At 34.8% G+C, this 17,252-nt stretch overlaps 1 protein-coding gene and 1 pseudogene across 1 annotated transcript; one reads left to right on the plus strand and one right to left on the minus strand.

Moving 5' to 3' along the window:
• Window positions 1-778: 778 nt before the first annotated feature.
• rnaseh2b (ribonuclease H2, subunit B) lies at window positions 779-7,413 on the plus strand. The gene is made up of 11 exons (XM_056464910.1): window positions 779-920; window positions 2,980-3,051; window positions 3,163-3,270; window positions 4,647-4,723; window positions 4,836-4,950; window positions 5,608-5,672; window positions 5,771-5,873; window positions 5,955-6,036; window positions 6,631-6,676; window positions 6,906-6,983; window positions 7,227-7,413. Exons 1-11 carry the CDS (start codon window positions 863-865, stop codon window positions 7,335-7,337), a joined length of 915 nt encoding a protein of 304 aa, XP_056320885.1. The 5' UTR covers window positions 779-862; the 3' UTR covers window positions 7,338-7,413.
• A 3,987-nt stretch (window positions 7,414-11,400) lies between these two features.
• On the minus strand, window positions 11,401-13,821 carry LOC130235393 (uncharacterized protein C13orf42-like; annotated as a pseudogene).
• Window positions 13,822-17,252: the final 3,431 nt, after the last annotated feature.

Raw genomic sequence — 17,252 nt, forward strand, 5'->3', positions numbered from 1 at the left:
TTTCACAAACTACATGATGGTACAATTCCCTCAGACAACAAAAAAAGGCCTAAAAACCACACTATAAAAGAAAATATGAACAATTATTCGTCATATAAATAAATGCATGGAGAAGTCCACAGACTTATTTATACAAATGGATAACAGCAGCCTAATGAACCTGTTGTTTGTTTTTATCATAATAGGCCTGTCAATGCAATAGAATTAGGGTACTCACCGGTCATGTCTGGATAGCTTTTATAACTTTACTAATCTATAAATCATGCTATAAATAGCTATATGTAGAAATTTCATCTATGCACTGAAGTCTATACAGTGTTATTTCACATTAGATCATGTAGTTCGTTTTCTGTACTGAAATATTGTCCTCTAAGCTGAACACCTCATATCTTAATGGTTTATTTGTAACAATAACAACAACATTTAACAATAATATTTTAACATTTAAAAAAGAAGAATGGGTTGAATTAAACGGAAGAACAGGAGGCTGCCTGAAAAATTCTAAATGTGCTTCTAGTTTAATGTCCCGCTATGTCTTTAAGGGATTCTGGAAGACCGTACCATTTGGAGAGAAGGGTGAACAAGGTGCACATGTTATTTCTTTTGAAGTGCTATTCTCCATTCCCATTCTTAAAAACCTAAAGTCTGATTTATTCGTATTATACTATTAAGAAATGGATATTATTGTACAGCCCTACCTAAACAAATAGTAGAATAAAACTTAACGTCGAGTCCATACCCCTGCTTGAACGTAACTCAAGATTTGCCGCCATTTTTCTGAAGGCACAACATCCGCTCGTCGCTTTTGTACACAGCAGACAACTAGTTGTTACAGTTTATCTTTTAAAACTAATTCTTTGAAATGATTTCTAAAAAGAAACGGTCTGCGCACACCGACAGCTGGGTTGTCATTGCTCCAGGTATTTTACATTTGCTACGTTTACTCTGTGTTGCTGTTGCATGTTACACACATGTCCCTACATGCATTGTTTACAAAACTTATATACCCTCTTAAGGCCCAAGGTGTTTTTTCACATGCATTTTTATTTCTCTTTGCTATTTGGGCTTATTGGAAACTAATCAGAATAAAAATCTTAGTATCATCTTTTGATATGATTTACTTTTAGAGAAAAACGATGTCTATATATGTGGACTCGTGGTCCGAATTTACATAAATCACTTTTTCCTGATTTTTTAAAAACTTTTTTTTCTCCCATTTTGGACAGTTAAAAATAGGGGTGGGACATTTCAGATGCTGCAAAACAGTTGCAAACACCGTCTGTAACAAAATATTAAACATTCAAAGTATTTTAAATAGTTCAATTCAATTCAATTCACCTTTATTTGTATAGCGCTTATACAATGTAGATTGTGTCAAAGCAGCTTCACATAAAAGGTCATAGTAAATAGGAACAGTGTAGTTCAGTTTGTAGTGTTTAAGTTCAGTTCAGTTTAGCTCAGTTCAGTGTGGTTTAATAATCACTACTGAGAGTCCAAATATTGAAGAGCAAATCCAACGATGCGCAGCTCTACAGATCCTGAACCATGCAAGCCAGTGGCGACAGCGGAGAGGGAAAAAAAACTTCACTAAAGGCGGAAGTGAAGAAAAAAAACCTTGAGAGAAACCAGGCTCAGTAGGGCACGACCATTTTAATTTCTCCGCTGGCCAAACGTCTTGTGCAGAGCTGCAGTCTCAGTGGCGGAGGCTGGAAGCTGGCCTCAGCGAAGACTCGTCTGTCTCTGGAGCGTCATAGGAAACAGTCTCATGTTCTCCACTCTTCCATGACCATCGCAGTAGTTGTTCAGGATTCGGCCAGGTCCAGGATATGGAAACCTTGGGATCATCTCGTCGTTGGTCTTGGATCGAATCAGTGACTCTGCATAGTCTGAGGGCCTCGGGAAGAGTATCCCCAGGTGGAAATGGAGAATAAAGAAAATAATTAGCGTAGCTGATGTTCACAGTGTATATCAGCAAGATGCATAACCTGTGTGGAAGCCCCCTAAGTGGTGCACTAAGTGTATGCTTTACTAGGCACTTAAGATCCAAAATGTGCTGTCCACGTATGTGGACACTCAAGCCCTAAGAGGATACTGACTTTATACAGTCTTCACCTCATGTCTTATTACACCGAGGACTCATTGTGAAAATGTATTTACCTTAATGCTATTGAACTGCTAGTTCAATAACATTAAATACGTTAAAAGTTTTAAAATAAGCTTCTCCTGCTCACCAAAGCTGCATTTATTTAATCAAAAATACAGTACAAATTGTAAAATGTTATTGCACTATAAAATAACTGCTCAAAAGTAGTTTAGAATTTAAATTAATAATTTATTCCTGTGATTTTTAAAGATGAATTTTCAGCTTCTTTACTCAGTCTTCAGATCCTTCAGAAATCACTCTAATATAAATTATTATTAGTAGTGAATATGTATAACGTTATTACGCTACCATTTACTCCCTTTACATTTTTGGAATTTATCTCATAAGATATTTTGAAAATGTGTTTTCTCAAACAATTTCTGGTCCCCATTGACCATTATAGTATTTTTAATATACTATGCAACTGCAACCTTTTGTTTTGGCCACATTCTTCAAAATAGGTTTTGTGTTCAGAATTAGATTTTGCGATTAAAAAAGGACAACAAAACTGTCCTTTTTTGAGTGAACAATCCATTTAGGATACCCACATCAACATGAAGTTCATTCAATTAGCTTACCCAATTCACCTTTAGCGCATGTCTTTGGACTGTGGGGCAAACCAAAGCACTCAGTGGAAATCCATGCCAACACAGGGAGAACATGCAAACTTCACACAGAAATGTCAACTGACCCAGCTGGGGCTTGAACCAGCGGCCTTCTTGCTGTGAGGCGATTGTACTACCCACTGCGCCACTGTGACGCCATCTACATGAAGTTTTATTATGAATTTTAATAATCCACTTTTATTTTTCTTCTGTGACTTCCTTCTTTTTCAGATTCAGCACTAGACACTGGCAGGTCTATCGACAGTGATCCTTCCTTCATTAAACTAAAGAATCCTTCTACAGGTGGCCTTTTGACTCAATATACTCATTTACTGCAACTGATGGTTTAGAGGTGATGTGGATCAGCTACATAAACCTCACCTAACTGACAGTTCTGTCATTGTTTGAGTTCAGGAAGTTCTTCGCTGTACCTGTTTGGCTGTGGCGATTTGAGTGTTTATGAAGTAAAAGCCTTTTCTGAAGCCTTCCGGTCTTGGTTTATTGGACAGACGGTGCAAAGAGGTAAGCTCCCACTACAGAGAGTGAACTGTCCATTAATAGGATAGTTCACCCAAATATAAACATTCTGTCATCATTTATTCACAATCTATTTCAAATCTGTTTCAGTTTCTGCTTGGGCTGCACGATATTGGAAAATTTTAACATTGCAATTTTTTTATTCTGCGATATGAATACATTTTCATAAGATGACTGTAATAAATGTTAAGAAAGTATATATAATTTTAGATCGATTGGGATGATTCTGTAGGAGAGTACATGAAATATAATAAACAATCTACAAGCATAAATAAATTCAATAAAGAAAATGAAACAAATTAACTAAAAGGTGTTTTATTCTTTTCTGAGGAGTCAAACTGTATTCAGGTATGAAGTAATTGAATAATCATGTATAAAATAATACTGCGTAGTCTTTGTTTTATAAACAATTCAATACAATTTATTGTTAATGTCAAAGTTACAAATGGTAAAATGTTTTGATTTGACTTGATTTATTTAGTTTGAACAGAAAAATCATGCAGAAAACAATTATTTAAACAAAAATACATTTCAACATGGTCAGAATGGAGCGGGATGAAGTGCAAGCTTATTATTTTCCCCACCCCATTACCACACAAGTCATTCATCTATTACTTTAACTTACAGTATTTCTTCTTTTACTTATCTCTCCTTTTTACATGAGACATATGATCTTTAAATGAGACATATTATCCTTTTGGCATCTTTGACATGTATGTTTGATTTCATTTGTACATTTACAATACATAGTATTGCAAACAGTCATTAATTGAAAATTCATCATACTTTTCTCATTTTATTCTTTTTCAATCACCTCTATTCGTCATTATATTCCTTTAAAATGTTGTATAAAAATATATTATTAAATTGATATATCCTGACATTGTTTGAGAATCTGTTCTAGACAGTTCCATAATTTCACACCACATACAGACATACACCATTTTTTAAAGGTTGCTCTTGTTTTCATCCCTTTTAAAATGTTGTTCTTCTCAGATTATATCCTCGTCTTTCTTCAAAAAACTTTCGTATGCATAAGTGTATCATTCACAGACAGCAGTCACGTATTTGCTCTGGGCAGGGAAAATTAAATAATACAAATATATTTTCATATCACAGCCTCTTGCTATTAGCTAATTGCAACGTTTCAAATCGCGATTCCGATTCAATTTGGATTAATCGCACAGCCCTACTTCACCATTCTTCTCATATATGCTTTTGTGTTCAGCAGCAGACAAATCATGTAAATGTTTGTAACCCAATGAGCTAAATGCTGAATAAATGTTAATTTCAGGGTGAACTTTTCTAAAGTTTCATTGTGTTGGTAAATTAAGTGAACTAACAGCTCTTTGTGTTCACAGATGGTAGACTACTGTACGTGACTCCCATGGATCCTTTGTTTCTGCTGTTGCCATATATTAGCAGTGTTGGCACAGAGGTAAGTTAATTCCTAAAATAAGTTATTCCAATACACATATTTAAAAAAAAAAAAAGAAGTAATCCTCACATTCACATGAGTTTCGGGAGTAATGCCAGCACTCTTCTCACAGGGAAAGTTCCAGCCGGTGAAGCAGATGGTTATGGATGAGGATTATCCCGGATGCACAAGACTTCTGCAATGCAAACAGGGCCTGGACTCCCTTCATCATGTGGCTGATGAGAAAGGTGTGCTTTTGAACCTGTAGGCAGATTTACATGACTTGTACTAAGCTAGTAAGACAGTTGTTAGCCCCAGTTTGCAAAATATCCATCCAAATTGTCCACGTTGAAATACATATTGTAAAGGTACCTGGATGAAAACAAACCTAAAAACATGGTAGAAAAACATGTTTAGTGATTTAATAATCGATATCTAAATTCATTAATTTTTTGTTTAATAGGTTATCTTAAGAACATACAATACTTAACCAATCACATGATGAGATTTCTCTGCATGAAAGGCTTGCGACTGGCAGATTAGTATGCTTTTTCTCCTCAGTTAAGTAGGAAATTAAATTAAATGTGGAGGATGAAAACTGTGACATGTTGATTGAAAGGGCAGTTTTTGCAATGATGAGAAGATTAAGCAAAAACAGAAGACACAGTTATGATTGATATATTACATTGATTGATATATTACATGCTTCTCTGCTACACACTCACCCACACTTCCCAACCCCCCCCAAAAAACTATAAAGCAAAACATAATGAAAGATTTTCAATGATTATTTTGCTCCCCCGTGGTGTCCACACCAGTCACATGGTTAAACTGTGAACAAAGCAGAAAAATATACAAACGCATTGTGACGTCTTAATATATAAAAATGTAATCCTCTTTTTCAGAGGTTGGTGGTCAAAAGTATCACAGATATAACCAGGAGAAGACCTTGGAATGGCTTAAGAAAAAGGTTTGTACAAATTTTTTTAGTTACATGATTTTGGAAACCATTTTATTAATGATCATTTGGGAATATTTGAATTGGATTTTGACTATTTATTTTCTTAGGTTCAGCGGACCGTGAATGCACTCAAAAAGAGTAACATCTCTGTAGGTGGAGGAGTGAAGTCCAGCACATTTGTCAGAGTCAAACATGAAGATGCTTCTGAAGGTAAAATTGATAAATAAACGGGAGTGGATTGTGCTTTTATGCATTATTTGCTATTGTAATCATATTCTATTACCCTTTTAGAGGAATACTTGCGTTATGGACATGGTCTCATATCAGAGTACATCAGTGAAGACTTGAGCAAAGATCTCCTCAAGCATCTGGAGTATGTACACATACACGTTGTAGGGTGTGTTCACACTTACAGTTTAGTCCAGATCCAAAAGGATGTATTTAGCTCTGGTTTGTGTCCCATTTAACCCTTACCAAAGCAACATTCTCAATAGTAAACCCATTCAAAATACCAAAAGAGTAACTAAACAAGGCCTTTGTGATGTGTATTTTGCATCTAAACTTGCAGAACATTCAAGACAGTGCTGTGTAGATACACATGATGGTGTTTTTATTACTTGTTAACATGTACAATGTGAAAAGGAGTCAAAATTGTGTCAGGAATTTCTCCATTGCCACATTTAATGTAAGTATAATATGCAACTTGTGAATATGAGGATAAAGAAACCCCATGTATGATTGAGCTTTCTGTCCTTTTTTATGTCACATCCTGTTTACATTTTAGTCAATATTCACAGTTTTTTGGACTGAAATAAACTTCACTAACCTAGCAATTGCATCCGTTTTTATTTAAACCGAACCTGCAGAGTATGAACACACCCTAAATACAGTCACATACGCAACATTCACACGTTTACTTTATTTTTACATTTATGTTGGTATAATTGTTTGTTTATCGTGTTACAAGGTTGCCAGAGATTTCCAGCCCGAAAGAAGCAGAGCCACCTTCTAAGGTGAATCTTTCTGCTTCAAATACCAGTTTTGTTTTACTGTATGCTTGCTAGTGCCACACTTCAGTGGTGTTCTGTTCATTATGTCTCTGCCTCACTTCACCTGATTGTATGCCTTGTTATTCATATTTGCTTTCTGATTTCTATTTCTCTTTAAACTCAGTCAGTTTTAGTCATTGTTTCAAGCAGCATCATAAATGGTCTTTTCTGACTGTTGTCTTGCATTCGTTAGAAACGGAAACTGTCAGATAAACCAATAGAGGCTGGAGAAGACTACACCAAGTTCAACAGTGCTGATTTTGCACGAAAAGTGAGTTAACATCAACACAGTGGGAATGGAATTAATGGTACAAGCTTGGAAAGAAACTGCTTGACAAAACTACTGCATAACCATTCTTTCCCTTTCTGAGTCTATTTCTACAACTCATTCAGCATTTATGTGTGCTTCATATTTTGTTTGTCGTAAATGCATGTTTTGCTTAATTTTAACTCCTTCCTGTGCTGGAGTTTTGTTAATTTTAATATCTGAAATATTGTTTGCGTGTTATCTCAGCCACAAAAGAAGATGACTGCGGCTCAGAAGAGTCTTGCTAAAGCAGACAAGACTGGCATGAAGAGTTTGGCATCGTTCTTCAGTCCCAAAGTCAAACAAGAGAAGAACTGAGTGAGTGTTTGTGTGAGTGAGTGTCAAAACATGTTTGCTAATAAAATAATAAAGGCTTTCTGCTGTTTCTTTTCCATTTTTTGCTGCTCATCCTGCGCTGTGCAATTCTGTCCAACATATGTTTTTAAATAAGGCTGTCTAATGCTGCAGTTTCTTAATAATTAAATTAATGATTGTAAAATATTGTAATTTAAATCAACTGGTTTCTGTTTCAAAGCTAAAATAGTTCAAATGTGTATTACTGTTATAAAAAAACTGAAGACTGCAGTGTCATATGATCTTTCAGAAATAATTCAACTATGCTGAGTTAGAAACTATTATTAGTTTAAAATATTTGTTTTAAATGCAAAAATGTTGTAACTAGGCATGGGACAATAACCGGTTTTAACGTTTAACAATGTTTGGAAAGGTCAAGATTTTTTAAAGCACAAATTCTGGTTTACTGTTCCTAAGGTGTATATGTACATGTATATGTTTTTATGAGTTGTAAAGAAATCTGCGTTGTGTAAACTAATGAACCTAGCAAAAGTCATTGATTTATTTGAATTATTTATCCTGACATGTTTACTGCTCCAAAATATTATAAATGTGAATTGTAAATTGAAAAAAAATAGTATATTATATATATATTTGTTACAGCGACCTGGACAGATTGTTGTATAAAGATTTAGTTTATTATAGTTTTTAAAACATCATACCGCCATAAACTTAACCGGCCCATGCCTAGCTGTAACAACAAAAATGTATACTGTCAATTTTTATATTAATTTACTGAACGTTTTCTCATTAAATAATTTCTTTTACATAGTTTGAAACAATAATGTGTGTAATATATTCTTCATTGGTAAATTTTGTGAGACAGTTTTACCTGGATGTGATATTTAATTTCCCTTAACCTGATTTAATATTATTTATTGGTAAAGACTTATTGCACCTGTTTCTGTTACTGTGCTTCATAAATATATTCTATAGGGGTAATACCCAATTCCTGCTTCCTTTTTTTTTTAGAAAAAGAAAGCAGCCCTTTTTAGCTCTGCATTGAAACACATGCGCCTAGTTCCTCTTTATAGATTTTAATGCAAAAAAACACAAGTAGAAATACATCACTTGAACGATAGTTTACACTATTAATGATAAATTTGCAGAAAGATTACGATCATCATAAACAGCCATAAAAAATGGTTGTACAAACCTACCAATTAAGGCACTAGTATCAGTTTGAGGGTTGTCTTGGAAAAAAACAGTTATTTCATCCCCAGAATTTTACTGTATTACATCAAGTGCTTTGCATTTTAAATCGTCTCACCAATCATAACTACTAGGTGGTTAATAGCTAACTTCTTAGACCTTGTTTACACCTGGTGTTAAAGGAATTAAAAAAAAAAAGAGACCCAAAAATAAAAATCACCTTACATTGACTCTCCCTCATGTGACTTTTAAATCTATTTGAGTTTCTTTCTTCGGTTGATTACAATAAATAAATAAGGTAGCTGACGCCATTTTACTAACATAGAATTTTTTCTTACCTTGGAAGTCGATGGGTCTCAGTAACTAGCATTCTTCAAAATATATTTGTGTTCAACAAAAGAAAGAAACTCATAAAGGTTTAAAAGTAACATGAGTTAGAGACAATGTAGGTGTAAGGTGTAATGTAAGGTGTTAGTCATTTTTGGTTGAATGATCCCTTTAAGATGCATTTTCGTCAATCCAATAGCAAAGTGCTCTGTATCATTTTGAGCTTGTCCACTCTTCTAGAGGCAGCTGAAATGCATTTGAATGGATTGCTTTCAAAGTGTAGACGCTCATGAGGTTAAATGTTCAAACAGCCAATAAACACCTCTTTACCTATGGACCTTAAATATTACAGGACATATTGAAGTGCACAACTCCAGTGGGATTTAAACAGTCTGAAATCGTTTACTTAAAAGTAGTATAAGGTATTAGATTCTGACAGTATAATAACCTTGGATAAAAATATCACAGTTTGATGGTATTGTGATTACCGCTCTAAAATATATTCTTTTAAAATGACTGGGTAAAAAGCAAAACTTTTCCCCCTTTGAACACAATATATTTTATTTTGAGAAACCTTCAATGTATTTTAGAGCAGTAAACATGTCAGGCTAAATAACTCAAATGAATCTTTGAGTTCTGCGGTTTTCATCAGTTTCTAAAACAGATTTCTTTACAATTTAAAATGCCATTTTTGGATATCTTTTCTGCTGGAGATACTGTTGTCCTAAAATAAATAAATTTATATATATATATATATATATATATATATATATATATATATATATATATATATATATATATACCATATGAACGGTATAGCAAAAATATTGGTGGTTTTAAAAACCATGACTTTTCCAAATAACGGTATACTTTAAAAAGGTTATCGTCCCATGCTTACTTAAAAGGCAAAAAAAATAAATAACAACAAAAAAAAAAGCTAAATTGAGTTTGTTTCGGTCAGAAATGTACGAGAACATCATGTTCTCTTACAATTCTGACTGCAACAAACTTAAAGCTTTTGATGTAGTTTTACAGCTAACAACACAAAAACAAAGGTGTTGTTTTCTCCTTTCATACTTTTATGTAAACTGTGCAAGCTTATTTTGAGATATTACACTGAATGTTCAGAAAAAAAAAGAAATCGTTGAAGTGAACAAAGAGACATCAAAACTTCAGGTGTAAACAGGAATTAGTCTCCCTCACCCATCATAAATCAAAACACATCTTACCTTGTGTTCAGCATCATTCCTCCACGTTTCCCATGAATCATGGAATTTTTGAATGGGACATTTTTTTAGGTTCATTTTAAGCACATCCAAATGCAGCCACCGGACTGTACCTATTAATTAAGCCAAACATGCCAGAATAATAGAAATTTCAAGAGTTTTAGGTAAAAAAAAAGATAAAATATTCATTGCTCTCGTAGTGGCAAAATTATGTTCATGCTAAAACCATTTTAGATGATATTATTAGCAGGGCTTGACATTAACTTTTTTGAAAACCAGCCACTGTGGCTAGTAGATTTCCAACATTACTAGCCACTCGCCATTTTCACTACCCACAATTTTTGTTGTTGGGAAAATATATTTTAGATGCATAAATTTGACATTTGGCATGCTAAAAATTTCTAATTTTGTCCACATGCCTCGTTATTTAATTTTTTTTTTCTTTTTCACATGACTTTTTAGGGCTCTAAACTAATTATTTCCTTGCCACAACTTTTTAAATAAAACATACACTTTTTATCCAACAAAAAGTGTTCTTAAAAAAAAAACAATTGACATTTAAAAAAAAGGGTTCTTATTTATAAAAAACTATACACTGCAGTTTTTCCAAGTTAAAGGTCCCAGATCATCAGGTAACTTTAGATAAATGGAGAGTTAATCTTCTATTAAAGCAATGTTATTGTAAAGGAAGATAATTAAACCATAAATAAAATTTAACTAAGCAAAAGAAACCAGGTGAAAACCATTCTGTGTGTGATAATGAAAGGATGATCACATGCACACAGTTAACGTTAGCCCAGTAATAATCTGTTCAAAGAATGGTTAAAGCGAAAGTGGCAAATCCTGCTGCTTACAAAAAATCTGGAAGCAGCTCTGGCAACTTAAAAAATGTTTTCAACCAGCCAAAGTGACTAGTGGGGGTGTCTAACCTGCCACAACGGAAATCTACCCTGCATTTGGTGGGTGTTAATGTCAAGCCCTGATTATTAGTATACAAGCACAACAGCAGCCTTTTTTATGTTCAATAAATGTCATGTAAATTTAATTTTTTTTAGTCAGTCTAATCAGGGAATTAGATTTTTGACTTAAAGTGGGAACTCTGTTCATCTGTTGATTATTTAAATAGGCTATCATGTCTGTGCTTATGATAACCCGAGTTTGATTCCTCCCCACTCCCTACGCCAGCTTTCCTGTCAAATATTCTGTCCTATCTGCAAACGAGATGAAAATATAAACGTTTGTGTGGAATCAGTGCGCAGGATGATCGCTTCACATCCAGCAGAGTGGTTATGCTCTGTAATGGCTTTAAGCATTTGCTATCGAGAGCTACTGAAAGAGAGATTGTGATCTGCTGTGGATAATTTATGAAGCTCAGGTTGTGAGTAAGCGCTGACAGTATTCTCAGAGCTCACATCCACCAGGGATTCATTCAGGCTATTCCTCAATATTTCTAGCAACTCCATCTTCTTGATCACATTGTGATTGTTTAATGTCTTCTAGGCACAAACAGTGTTTCTTTGAGCATCTAGTCTTTCTTCTTGAGCTTGGGTTTGAAGCGCAGCGTCTGAAGGCACTTTCTACCACTTTGGGCAGGTGGATAGGGTTTCGTTGCAGGCATCTCCTGCTGCCTGTACTTCCCATGTCTCCTTTCCGCTGGGCTGCCTTCCCGTGACTGACATTCGAATTTTTGGGCTGCGACTCCATCATGGAGAATTCGACGAGGGTCCCGAAGCACCCAGTTGGAGTGAAGATCATGCTCACTGGTACTGGTTGCCCACTAAAGAACATTCAGGATCAGACCGATAGACAAATCATGAATGGAACAAACAAAAATTTACACTTCTAGTTGACCAACATATCTCTGCTAGGTGAAACATCCTGCAATCTTATGCTCTCTTTAGTGAACTCACCAGTATACTAGGACTTGAATGCAATAATAGTGAAGATGTAATAAGCTCTACAATCACCTATAAAGTCGACATCTGCATGGCCGTTGTCCACATGTGGTTTTCTGCTAGGCTCTGGGTCACAGCTTGCGATCACTTCATCAAGAACTGGAGCGTGTCTTCTCGTTTGGCATTGGTGGAGCAGAAGGTTCAGGCCCGTGAAGGCTGAAATACAAAAGTTCATTCTACTTATTGCTAGTTTACTTAGTTTATTTTGTTATTTCTATAACTAATGACGCTCCAAGAACTATTGTACATCCTTAAAATCAATAGTCTGTCCACACAATCCACTTTTGGAGAAAGCAGCGCACAAAGTTCAGGGAATTTAAAATTAATATTTTCTCAAGCCTTTTGCACAGACACTTTTTTTTCTCAAAAAAAAAAAAAAAAAAAAAACCCTACTTTTTCTTAAAAGGACTTTTTTTACAGGATTGTAAATATATGCAAGAACAAAATGAATATATACATTACAATAATTCAATAATGTATACATTATATTATAATACGCCTGTTACAATGCATCCATACCTACATAACGTGTCTTATAGCAAGCGAAATTAAGTGTAAAAAGTTTATAAATCTAATATTGCCATGCATATGTACAATATTGTTTTGATGACATATATTTATTTATTTATTTATTTTGGAACCCAGTGCAGCTCCAAAAAACTAAACGTTAATCTTGGCTATTCTTCAAACCAGTTACACTTTATCAGCTTTCATTTATAATTTTGGACAAATTAAGTCGTCTTAGTATTATTTTATAAGTAGACAAATAAGAATCAGTAAATATCGGTCCATTTATACAAAACGACCCTGAATGACCACACAATATTTTACCCGTATTTTGACTTACCCCACAATTGTTATTTGAAACAAAGTAGACTTGAATATTTTGAGACTCTAAAATATTTTCCATGTAAGCTAAAACACTTGAACAAATACGATAAACAACTGTAAAAGTCTTATTTGATGAAGACACAAAATGCGTGTGGTGGTCTCACTTGTGGTGCGGTGCTCTGCGGTGGTCGCGGTGCTGCATTCTTCTTGCGGGACGCGGTTTCTTTACGCTCCCCGTCCTTGAGGTCATTGATGCTCTTGGTGTACTGACGCCTGAGCGCCACCAACTCCTGTAAGTACTCTAGACAGTCCTGGTTCTGGGAGTAGAGCCACACTCGGTCCTCTCGGCTCTGGTAATAGTAGAGGGCGGTGCTGGACTCCACACTCACGGCGCTCACGCTCCGCTTCAGCGTCGAGTCCCGCAGCGCGCGACTGCTCTCGCCGACCACAAGCATCGACGTGCTCCGGACCAGCTTCACGGTGCACGCGCTGTGATAGTCCTCATTGGACCTGAACCTGTCCCGAGAGCGAGGCGCAGGATGGTTCGGCCGAAAAACTGCGTTGATTTTCTTAAACATCACGCTGGGTGTCTGGGTGCTGCAGTTTAGTGGTTAAATACCTGGGATGAAAACCGAAGGGATCTTGGTTCAAAGCCCAAGAGGGTGCTAGCATTGTGCTCTTCAAATCGTGCCTTGCCAGCTTGTTTTATAATAAATCTATCCTATAAATACCTTGGCTTTTTCCTAAGACGATCGAATTGTATTTTTTTCCCATGTCCCTCTTCACTCTCCTCCCCGTGAAAACTTACTTCATATATTCTTTAGGAAACTGAGAGCCAAGATGGAGGATTCCTGTCCATGGTGCTGAACTCGTACTCGTTATTTTACATTTCACACAGTCGGATGGTTGTTTCTTATCCGTATGAAAGCAGTCATTGTAGGTTTGAAACGCGGCCATGGCAACTGGGCGCTTGCAACTCTACACTAACAAATTAATTATTGACCAAACTTAGACATATTAGGCTACACACGTGCTGGTCATCGCTGTTGCATAACAGGTTTGTATGCATGAAAATAGTTTTTTTTAGAATGTTTATGTATACGCATCTTTTATGAATGATATGTGGATTACGGTTAAACTTGTGGTATATCTAAAAGTAGCCTACTTGTTTTCTTTTTCAACAAAACAGAAAGACTTGGGTTATTGAGCTAGAACATAAAAAGGGATTCAAGTTTTTGAACACTATGTTATCCTTTACATTAAACAGTTTTTAAAACCTATAGACTATTTTGAGAGATGTAAACAAAAGTCCCAACGTACTTCCTGCTTTACATTTTTAATTTCTGTAGCTTCCCAGAATCCAAAAAGAGCCACATAATGATAAATAATGTTATGATGGCTGTTTTAACATTGGATTGCCTCTTGTTATAGTTATGAAAGTTTGACAACAAGCAGGCAATGTTCACGGGCCAATGACATGACAACATTTAAATGGTCTATAGGCTACGTGTTAGTGTCTTATTTTTGCTTAGAAAGTAGTTATTCTTCAGACCCACCACCTAAAATTAGAAAATGATAAATTAATAGAAAATAAAATGTTAAACTTAAGTAAGTTACTTAAAATAGAATAAGGAGCCGTATAACAGAGCACAAAGGGGTCTGCGGAAAGCAAAGTATTGTCTAAATAAAAAAACACTAAATAATCCTGTATTTGTGCAGAATAAACATATCCATACATAATTTGACAAAACTTTCAAACTAAGCTTTAAAAAAAGTAAAATTTAGCAAATAAATACAGTATTAGGAGTAAATTTCTTTTAAATATAATGCACCCAAGTAATTGTTTCTAAACATTATTTTAGACCTAATTATAATATTCAACATTTCTTCATTCATTCATTTCTTTTCGGCTTAGCCCCTTTATTAATCTGGGGTTGGCAGAGCGGAATGAACCGCCAACTTAACCAGCATATGTTTTACGCAGCAGATGCCCTTCCAGCTGTAACCCAACACTGGGAAACATCCAAACACACTCATACACTACGGCCAATTTAGTTTTATTCAATTCACTTATAGCGCATGTCTTTGGACTGGTAGGGGAAACCAGAGCACCCGGAGGAAACCCACGCGAACACAGGGAAAACATGCAAACTCCACACAGAATTGCCAACTGACTCAGCCAGGGCTCGAACCAGCTACCTTCTTGCTGTGAGGCGATTGTGCTACCCACTGTGCCACAGTGCTGCCTTATTCAATATTTGTAATGATCTTAATGTTAAAAGACTCAAAAACATTATGTTAAAGAAAAATGGGAAAAGGAAAGTAATCTCATTATTTCGACGGAAGAATGGTTGGACGTAAATTGACATCAAAATGTGCTAACTCACATATGTGGAGAGAATTTGGATGGAAATGTCTAATAAGCTTTTATCACACCAAATCAAAGAGCATACGGCACAGGAAAGGACACGAAGTGCTAGAGACAATGTGGGTCTCAGGATCTTAATCACTGGCACACTTTTTGGGAATGTCCAGTAATAAAACAATTTTGGGGTAGAAGTACATGGAGTAATAGAAAACATACTTAATATTGCACTACCCTTTCAATTTATGGTTGTTTATTTTGGAAGCTCTGCTATCCAAATAAGTAAATCTGAAAAATACTTAATTGATATTTTAATAATCACAGCCAAAAAACCAATTACAAGACACTGGTTACTTCCTGAATCCCCAACAATCCAAGAATGGCTAGAAATAGTACATGATATTATATGATGGAAAAGATTACATTTCCCTTTGACTCCAAATTAAAGCATTTAGAAATTTCTGATCTAAGTGGACTGAATACATTAGATTGCTCCATCTAATATTCTGAGAAATATAAAAAACATTACTATCTAATTCCCATCCACAGAACATTTCTCATTGCACCATTGCACTCCCCTTCTTAAGATTAGGAATTTACAGTTGATAATAACTAAACTAAAGTTGAGTGATAAATCAAGATTTGACCATCTCTGACCCATGTATATTTAGTTATAGATATTATTTATGTTACCATTTTATTGTTACTATTATTTTCATATATTTTATTTTGTGTTCTGTTGCTTTATAGTTTGTAAAAACGAAAAACGTTTAGCAATGGGAAATGTACACACTCTTATGTGAAATCCCTGTACTATATATATATATATATATATATTATATAGATATATATATATATATATATATATATATATATATATATATATATATATATATATATATATATATATATATATATATATATATCGGTAAATAAAAAATAAAATAAATAAATAAATAAAGGACTCAAAAACCCCCAGATTGCATCATAAATGAACCACAAATAAAACCTTATTTTTTTAAAATAGAACCATAAAAGGAACTGTGCTACTCTAATAAATATATATATAAACGGAAATTAGTCTATAAATAATACTATAGTTCTTCATCAGCATATCTAGACAAATGCATACAGTGAAAAATGTTTGATGCATACAAAGCTAAACAAAACTAGAAAATGTGTTCAGTTTTTGCTTATTCCCCCCTTTTTTAGGTGGTTCATCAGATAATTATTTTACCCGTCAGTCAGATCATCACATAAATAATGCACGTTGGTGATTCAGCATTTAGTCACCGACCTATTAGCCGATTAACCAGCACTAAAACTATGAAGTGTGTTCAATCTACACTGAAAAAAGTGTTGCATGCAAAACTGTTGCAAACAATGTATTTGTTGAATTTAAACAAACAAATTAAATGTAACAATGTTCAACTTAATTTGTTTAAATTCAGCCCAAATAAATTGTTTACAACCACGGAAATCCAAGCAATCATCTTTGAATATTTTTTTTCAGTGTACACGTCTACCAGTGGACTCGATTACATTCAAATTTGATGCTTTAGTTTCAAAGGGGAAATGAAGACTCACTGTTACGTAATGATTTGAACATTTGCAGCTGCAAATGTCGATATTTGAGGAAATATGCTACCTTTTTTCAGTCTAATGAAACTGCAAAATAAAACAGCTGCACAATGTAGCATGAGAGTTCAAGAGAAAAGGATTGATCGATTACAATAATAAATACCTTGTACAGTCCTTTTAGCATAGCATTAGTACTCTCGAACAGGGGTTCCCAAACTTTTCAGCCCGCAACCCCCAAAATAACAATGCCAATGACTCACAACCTCCAATATCCTGTGAGGTGGTTATTAATATATAAACCTTGCACATAACTACGCACACATACCAATAGGCCCAAGTCGATTCATCATTTAATTTTGGAGAATACCACTCGGAGACCATCCTCCATGTTTAGTTGTGGCCTGTATTTATTATTATGTACGCGAGTGCCGTAAAGGTGTCA

This window comes from Danio aesculapii, chromosome 9 (genome assembly GCF_903798145.1).
Source record: "Danio aesculapii chromosome 9, fDanAes4.1, whole genome shotgun sequence".
Classification (NCBI taxonomy): Eukaryota; Metazoa; Chordata; class Actinopteri; order Cypriniformes; family Danionidae; genus Danio; species Danio aesculapii.

Bases quoted from the DNA above. Each gene is read 5' to 3' on its own strand.
- rnaseh2b (XM_056464910.1), top strand. From the start codon at position 863: ATGATTTCTAAAAAGAAACGGTCTGCGCACACCGACAGCTGGGTTGTC. The intron at 3,052-3,162 runs GTGGCCTTTTGA...GTTTGAGTTCAG, and splicing joins ACTAAAGAATCCTTCTACAG to GAAGTTCTTCGCTGTACCTG. The intron at 6,677-6,905 runs GTGAATCTTTCT...TGCATTCGTTAG, and splicing joins AAGCAGAGCCACCTTCTAAG to AAACGGAAACTGTCAGATAA.